The sequence below is a fragment of the Arachis hypogaea genome, chromosome 13, assembly GCF_003086295.3.
Source record: "Arachis hypogaea cultivar Tifrunner chromosome 13, arahy.Tifrunner.gnm2.J5K5, whole genome shotgun sequence".
NCBI classification, from domain to species: domain Eukaryota; kingdom Viridiplantae; phylum Streptophyta; class Magnoliopsida; order Fabales; family Fabaceae; genus Arachis; species Arachis hypogaea.
Window position 1 is genome coordinate 34,775,929 of NC_092048.1, and position 9,125 is coordinate 34,785,053.

At 32.9% G+C, this 9,125-nt stretch overlaps 1 protein-coding gene and 1 long non-coding RNA gene across 2 annotated transcripts; one reads left to right on the forward strand and one right to left on the reverse strand.

The window, feature by feature from the left end:
* Window positions 1–1,284: 1,284 nt before the first annotated feature.
* On the reverse strand, window positions 1,285–3,213 carry LOC112738029 (protein DETOXIFICATION 51-like). Its single transcript, XM_025788251.3, is given in 2 exon segments — window positions 1,285–1,682; window positions 1,685–3,213. Coding segments are annotated over 2 exon segments (1,515 nt in total). The 5' UTR covers window positions 2,943–3,213; the 3' UTR covers window positions 1,285–1,425.
* Window positions 3,214–7,493: 4,280 nt separating this feature from the next.
* Window positions 7,494–8,117, forward strand: LOC112735876 (uncharacterized). Its single transcript, XR_003168594.2, has 2 exons — window positions 7,494–7,772; window positions 7,873–8,117. It is a non-coding gene; the product is annotated as an uncharacterized lncRNA (long non-coding RNA).
* Window positions 8,118–9,125: the final 1,008 nt, after the last annotated feature.

A 9,125-nucleotide genomic window follows, 5' to 3' on the forward strand; every position in this document is an offset into this window, starting at 1 on the left:
TGCAGCGATGTCATGTATATGTATGCCTTTATTAATTTCTCTCTTAGTTAACATGTTTATTTGAGGGTTTGACTTTGACCCGTTAATATAACCAAGAACCATGTGTCGCCTCTAATTATCTTGACCATAAGAGAGGACCACGCATACAGCATAGTCTATGCTCTCTCTTATTTTTGTCCCTCAAGGACATGTCAAAGCATCTATCACCCTCACAATGCAATAAGTACTACTTTAACATGTTCAACATTTTTATCCTTATATTCTATTCGTGATACAATGGACTTAATTTATAATGTGATACCCTCCTGCCCTATCAAAATAGTTTGAGCCTAACTTTGATTATTTGGCTACATTCTATGATTCTATTCAATTTCAAATTTTGGTCTATCTTTTGTTGGGAAATTGAATCAAATCATTTGTTTCCATTCTTTTAGTTCCATTTCATATTCTCCATTTATATTTTGAGTTGTATACCACACGTTTTGTTTAGAAATAATCTTTTCCTTTCAAAGCTAAGTCACAAAAAGAAAAGTTTTATACGTCTAATTATTCATTTATGCATTACTATCGCTCGAGTTTTTTTCTATTCATTTTTTTATCTTCTGTTTTATTGTTAATGGACAAAATTTTAGTTAAATTAAAAGAATAATATTCAATCTCTTTTCAGTATTTTATGGAAAAAATAATTTATCAGTGTACCACCAATAAGATTTCCATAAGGATTAAAAATTATATTTTTTTTCACGTACTAGCCAATCTTAAATAAATTGCACACACTTTCATCGTCATCATTGTTTGAGTTTTCTTGCTAGGTTTTCTATCTCTTTAGTTTTTGTAGTTACTTGATCTTTCAATCTTTGAGCAGAAATATAAATTTTTCGTTTTTATAGACTAATAACAATATGAAGAATGGAATTTGTACTTCAAGAATTCTGACACTCAAATTAGAGATGTCACTCAAGAAATATTAGGGTTTGGGCTTAATAACAATGTAAACCTGAATCATTGATTGTGGTCTAGAAAGGTTAAAATAGACTTTGAAAATGTTAAAAGGATGGTAAACAACTTACTTCTCCAAGTTGCAGCATCCACATCACTAGCTTGTTTTGGCGAAGACATTTCTGTGCTGCTATTTATGTATTTTTCCCTTATCTCGGAATTTATGTCGAAAACGACATAATCATCTGTTAATTATTCACTCTTGCTATAGGTTATATTGTATGTCCAGGTCCCATATGATATGCTCTTGGTTCAGAAGAAAAAGGAGTGAGAGAGAGAGAAAGATGAAAGAAATAGTAATTAATAATAACTTGTAAATTCACTCTGTCTCCCTATCGGAAAAATTACAAAACAAAATCAGATATTACAGCGTCACCATCAAGCAGCATCATTCATTAAGGCTGATTTCATTTCGTGAAAAGATGATCAACACGGCGATGGAGTTACGGTGGCCACGCCAGTCAATGAAACTTTCCGGCCATCGTCATCAACGCCGGAATCATCCCCCTCCACGTCATCTGCCAACGTCAGCAGCTGGGCCCGCTGGGCTTCGTATTCCCATTCAGTAGTCCCAATCACATACAGCATCAGCCCCGCGCAACAGACCTGAGCCGACAGCAGGCCCAGCCAAAGCCCGCGAAACCCAACATCCAGCCAGAACCCAAGCCCAACCGCCACAGGCATCCCACCAAATAAAATGCGCTCAAGTTGACGTTAGCCGCCATGCTGGGCCGTGCCGTCCCCCTCACCACCCCGCATCCCACCGTCTGCGGGCAGTTCCCAATCTCGCACAGCCCGAGAATTGGCAGCGCCGCCGACGTCAGCCGCAGGATATCCTCGTCAGTGGTAAACATCCTCCCCCATATGTGCCTCATCGCGGTGGCAAAAACCATGGCCGAGAAGCCCATCATGGCAGAGAGGAAAACGGAAACCACGGCAGAGAGCTTAGCTCTGAATGGGCGGTTGGCGCCGAGCTCGTTTCCCACCCGAGTGGAGACAGCGAACCCTAAGGAGGAAGGGAACACGTAGATGAAGGAAGTGGTTTGGATGAGCACACCCATGGAAGCGACGGTTGCGGTGGGGTCCATGAGGAGCCCGCAGAGGACGATCATTATCTCGTACCACCACCACTCGAGGCAAACGGAGAGGCAGCTAGGAGCGGCGAGACGGAGGAGGGGCTTCCAGCCGGCGAGGCAGTCGCGGGTGGGCGGGGACCACGTGGGGCGGTGGAGGCCGGAGAGCCAGACGCGTCCGACGAGGGAGAGGAGGATGGAGAGGTTGGAGGCGGCGGAGGCAGCAGCAACACCCGCGACGCCGAAGCGGAGGCGCGTGACGAGGATATAGTTGAAGGGGAGGTGGAGGAGGGTGCCAGCGAGGGAGGCTTGGGTGAGAGGGTGGGTGATGCCCTGCGCGCGAAGGTAAATGCGGATTGGGTGGAGGAATGAGTTTGTTACGAGGTCAGGGAGGGAGAAGAGGAGGTAGGTGCGTGCCAGGGTGGCGATGTCAGGGTGCTGGTGGAGGGAGCGGAGGATGGCGGAGATATTGAGCCAGAGGAGGGAGATTGGTAAGGAGGAGAGGAGGAGGAAGATGATGCAGCGGTGGAGTGTGAGGGAGAGTAGCTTTGGGCGGTTGGCCCCGAAGGCCTGGGAACAGAGTGGCTCCATGCCGAGGGCGAGGCCGGAGAGGACGGAGTAGCCGGTGATGTTGGCGAGAGCGATGGCGAGGGAGCCTGCTGCGAGCTGGAGGTCTCCGAGGTGGCCGAGGAAGAGCATGGAGACGATGGAGCGGGAGTAGAAAATGAGGGCTGTGAGTGCGATGGGGAAGGCCAAGAGAAGGAGGGATTTGAGTTCTTCCATGATTTCTGAGAAGCATGATGATGAGGTGTTTTCTTTGTCCTCAATGAAGCTGTAGTGGTAATCGTGCTCTGTTTTAGTACTCTCCATTCTGTGCTGCACCTAGCTATGAAGATCCAATGCAACTTGTGTTAATGTGGCATGGTACGGTGTATTCTGCAGAGATACTCTCGTAAAGAGCACTCTGTTTTTTGTATTTTCAATTGCAAATCAGAGCCACAGTGGGTGTGACTCTCAGTGGCAATGCAACCCAAGCAGAGACCTGCCCATGTATAAATAGACCACAATTTCTTAGTTGCCCCTCACAACAACATCTTCTGTGTCTCTCTTCTGGGTCCACCACCACTATTTCTCTTTATTGTGTTTCTTTCCTCATGCTAATACTATTCCCCATTCCCTCCCCCATCTACATTAATATCTTCTCCGCCATCCTTCACAATACAAAATTACCTCCTCTCTATTATCAGATGTTTAAATAGTATATATTCTTTTTTTATTTATAAAATTTACATCTTCTATTTTATAAGATTAACATAAATACATTTTAATTTATTTAACCTAAATATTTTTCAATAATAATTATATTAATGATAATTATTTACTTGATTTAATAATAATAATAATAATAATAATAATATAAAACATATATGTATTATTGTTGTAATACAATTTATTTATTTTAAATATTTTTATCACTAATCATCAAATATATAAAAATTTAAATTAAATATAAAATATGTATGTTAACATATTATAAAGTATTTATTTAACATTTTTTATATATTTTGTTATTAATAATAATTATATTATTATTATTTAAATCAACCAAATAATTATTACAAATCTTTATATATAACTATAATGATTATTGAAGGATACTTTAGTTAAATAGAATAAAATGTATGTTATTTTAATCTTGTAGGAGAGAAAAGTATACATTTTATAATTAGATGAAAAAAATTGTTATTAAGACATATCATAGAAGAAGGGAGTGTCATCTTCTCAAAGAAATACTCTTTAATTTATGTTAAAACATCTTCAAAAGTTTTTACTTTTTAGTTTCTATATGTATTCATATCATATAACCCTTATTGATAGAACATATTTATTTGATACCATGTTACATATACTGATATACAAGATAAATTGTTAATTATGTTACACTACTGTTGATACATATGGCTTTCATTTAATTTTCTCGATTATTAATAGGATATTTTAAGGTATGTTTGATTTTTGGAGACATGAAACACAACGAATCTTACTCTTACGTAAATCGATCAATATAAATACATATGTATTTTATATATATGATAGAAATATTTTTTATTTTATATGTTTATAATACATTATTCTCGTATTAATTTATTGCATTTATTTTTTATGAATTCAACATATATTTCCCAAAAGAAAGCTAATCCGTTTGAAGGGAAAAAAAATTAAAGAAACATTAAAATTATTAGGGTAAAAAAAAAACAATAAGGACGTGGTCGAGTTGAGGAACTGATGAACTGAAAGGTTGACACACATGTCAGCTTACATGCTTGTGCATCAGTGCATTACTCCTTGTTTCTGACATTATATTTGTTCTTACCTTTACAATCCTCAAAACTTATGATCACCCTTTTAATACCTTATCTTTTTTTTTTTGGGAAAAAAAAAAGCAAAATACAAATATTATTATTTGCGTAAAAGTTTGAGTTTAAGAATTGTAAGTAATACGTCACGACGTCAATTTAATGATTCTGTAGCAACAATTTCCCAAAATTGAATTGTTATTTGGCTCTTGTGACTTGTGAGTTGTGATATATGCATGCCCGGCAATGCTGCTCCTTGCTCCCCCTTCACATATAGGTAACTGCGTTTTCAAAATAACAAAATCTTACTTGCTAATTATTTAACGGAAAAGTATAGGTAACCAACAAAATTTTTGAATAATGTGTAAATAATGTGAATTAATAGGGTTAAAAGAGTAAATTTAATTAGTAGCATTAAATTAGAGTGTAATATATTTTCATTTAATTAGTAATTATTCATATTGTTCAAAATTTTTATTGTTCCTAGCACTCCCCTGATTTAATTTATTCCTCTTAAGTTTTTAGGTTATAACGTGCGATACAGTTACTTGTATATGGAAAATAAAAGCGCCAAATTAAATTACTACTATTTACTGACTTAGGTGCCATTATTATATTCCTCGTTAACGCATCATGCATATAGTACCGGTAAACGAGTGAATAATGGTAGAAGTGTCAGTAAATGATCAAATTTATTTTTGAAAAAATATTTATATTAATTTTTGTTGGTGATATTAAAATTTGTTGATAGGATATGTTAAGTGAGATTATACTAATTAAACTGCACACATATCAGTTCTAATTTATTTGCTAACATGATAAGGTATTAAGGTATAATTTACTAAAACTTTTTGAAGAAATATTTGTTTTTTAAAGGCACAAATTTTTTATTTTGTATTTGATAAATAAAAAATATGTATTTGTGTTTACATCTTTTAAAAAAAAGAAATTACTTTTGAAATAATCTAAGATAGAATTAAACTTTTTAAAATTGATTTATGCTTATTAAATATAACTTTATATATTAATTAATTTTTAAATTTAATTTTTATATTTATGTTTATTATGGTTCTTTTTTATTTTAAAAACTATTTTACTAAATATAATTATAGTGCTTATGTTTATTGAAAATTATTTTTAGTTTGATTTTACCAAATGTACGTGTTATAACTTTAAAAAAAATTGTCTTTTAAAACACATTTTTTATGAACTACTTTTGAAAAATAAAAATGTTACTAATCCAAATATAAATTTATGTAATTAGATCAAATCAATTTTAAAATAAAAAAGACCTTGAAGCATTTAAATTTTTTATTTAAGATTAATTTTATCTAATTTTATAAATTTATTATATTAGTAGTGAATTAAAATAATCAATTATGTACTATAATATCATCACTAAGTGTGATATCAATAAATTCTAATGTTATGAGTAACAAAATAATAAAAAGATTAATATGAGAAACTTAAAATTTTTAAAAATAAATTTAATTAAAAAATATTTCAAACATTAATTTAAAACACAAGTGATCTCTAGGAACAAATTTTATCATATAGCCATCGATCTATCTGTTGGATAAGTCTAGACATAGCATTTGACTTATTGAATGATAAAAAAGTCATCTTCGAAACATTACTAGCATCTGATGACTTTGCTACTCCGCTTATAATATTAACGAATCCAATCGTACCTAAGATTGGTTTTGACTTTCAATAACTTAATTGCTAATGACACTCGAAAACGTTTTCACGGCCTGCATAGTTACCAGATCGGGTTCAAATGCAACTCTGATATTGTTTTTTGGCTTCAAAATCTTAATGAGCATGTACAGTCACGCCGTTTCTAAAGAGAAAACAAATTAAACACATGATAATAAATAGATGAAAATTTAGTTGCAGTTGATGGTTGAGAATTGTTAAATAATTTGATAAATTTAATTAAATTATCATCTGACGATTCTCAGCTATCTCAATTATTAACTTCACATGAATTTAATTGCATTTGAATTTTTATCTAATAAAATAAAATAAAAATTTATATAGACTTGTTTTTATATAAATTAATACTAAAATACTATTAAATGATAATTTAATTAAATATGTTAAATTATATAATAATTTTTTATTATTAATTTTACATAAAACTAGGCGTATAAATTTTCACCATAAATTAAAATGCAATAATTAGTCTTTGACTAGTAAGAATTTCCAATTGCAAAATCTGTCAATCAGCATTTCGCTTTTCATATGAATTACTATGCTATTTAATTTTGATTGGAAAAATATAGGTAACCAATAATATTTTTGAATAATGTGTAAACAATGTGAATTAATAGGGTTAAAAGAGTAAATTTAATTAATAACATTAAATTAGAGTATAATATATTTTCATTTGATTGGTAGTTATTTATACTGTTTAAAATAGTCGTTGTTTACCTAGCACTTCCCATTTTAATTTGATTATCCATCGGTTGTCGGTTCAATAGCAAAGGAACGGCATTTAAACAAAAAAAAATCTCATGCCATTGATTAACAAAATTAAACTTTCAAAGTAAATTTAAAATTCTTTATTGTGTTTTTTTAATTAGGGTTTTATCATTATACTTCTTTAAAAAAATAAAATCAATCTGAATAGCTAGAAGTTATTGTTTCTTTTGAGTAACTTAACACGCTATTAAATCATCTTTATTTATTATAGCTCAAACAGGACTTAAAATATATAAAGGAGAATTTGTATAATATATACCAATTTGTCTCATTGTGCGTATGGTTTATTGATATGAATCTCTTTCGCACCTATGTTAATGTGTATATATTGGGTTTTGTAAAAATTTCATTGTTAAAAAATTATATTTATTTTAGATAAATTTATCATCAAATTATCCATAGTATACTCGTGAGCCGTTCGCTAATATGAAATTTTCTCCAATTTTAAAGTTTTTTTAAAATAAAAATTATCATCTAAAAAATCAAGAAGCCTAAGTAAAAGATGTTATAAGTTAAAAAAAAGTTATTTGAAAATAGAAATTAGATAAATTGTGATTAGTGAGAGTAACAGAAAAGAGAGAAAGCAGAACAGCCAAAACAGGTCCAATCAATGGAGTATTGGAGTGGGTAGATCTATCACTTTCATCCCACTTCTCTTCTTCTTTCCAATTCAAACCTTCTCCTGTAGTCTTGGACCATCAACCCGCCTCACGAGATTATGGTGGAAATATGTAGAGACGCAGAAAGACGCCGAAGAGCAACCATTGAACGACATCATGAGAACTAGCAATATATTCTTCAGGAGGGATCAGGAGTGCACGAGAAAACAGGGAACACAATCTAACAAAATTGTTCAGTAAGCACTCTTCTTACAATCCATTATATTGCTTTTCCAAATTAAATCTTAATTATGCTTGTCATGGATTCAAATTCGATCTGATTGGATCTTTATTTAGGGTGAATGATGAAGTCCTAAATGAAGCTAAAAGAATTTGGATGAAGAGAAGCTTATTGGTAAAGATATCGCTATTGTAAATAAAGAGAGTCTTGCTGATGAAGCTAACAAAAAAGAAGCTAAGGGATAAGATACTTTGCTAATTTACTGAATTTTCTAGATTGATGATAATATGTTTATGCATTATCTAAATTTTTTGAATGAACATCCTGATTTCCTACTCAATTCTTTAATTATTTTTTATTATTTTGGTTTGTTAATATTTTGTTGCTTATTATGAATTTAGTATTAAAAAAACAAATTCTGTGATTTTTCTAAAGGTAATTTTTGATATTATTGTAGTTATATTAATCATGAGATGTCTAGCTCCTAATTGTTTTAACATTATTAATGGGAAAAGTTGAATCGCTGGACAATGAGTTCATGAGGCTAACAAAGTGTTGTACTATATGTCAATTTTACAAATTATTTTAATATGGAAATAGAGATGGTATTTTGGTTGAATATTGATATTTGAGGTGTATTATAGTATTGTGAAAATCATTCAACAAGTTCCTCACGTGTTTCAATACGCTCTCCATGTGTTGGCCAATATGTTGCCACGTGTCCAACACGCCCCCACGTGTTGGTCAGGATGCTGCCACGTGTCCAACATGCTCCCCACGTGTTGCAACACGCCTCCACGTGTTGACTTCTCACCTACAAAATCTACCAATCTGTAATTACACCAAATAATCCCATTTCAAAAAAAAAAAACACCAATATTTCTTCCATATAAAAAAAATCAGCCTCAATTTTAAGATAAGGATTTTTTTTTATTTAAATTAAATAAATATATAAATTATAAAAATACACAAAATGTGAGGTATTTATAAAAATGCATACTCTTACGTATTTCGAATGCTGAGAGATAAGTTAAAAATTAAATAAATATATCTTAGCATCTGAGAACCTGTGCTGTGACCGGGTGACGCCGAGACATATCCTAGGTGCACCTGGGATATGTGTTATTAAAGAGATCGACTCCTGAGCACCCGAGATATGTGACAACTTAGAATGTGGTCTTAGAACTCAAGATATATACGATTCTCTAGATGGTGTCTTAGCATCCGAGATATAGCCAATTATGTAATTTGGTTCTCATAAGTGCAAGCAGACGAGAGGGACAACAGCCCTCCATGTATAAATCTTCACGTCACTCATAAGTCAGTCAGGCGTAGTCTGACATAGCTAGAAATTCTCGTATGGTGTACA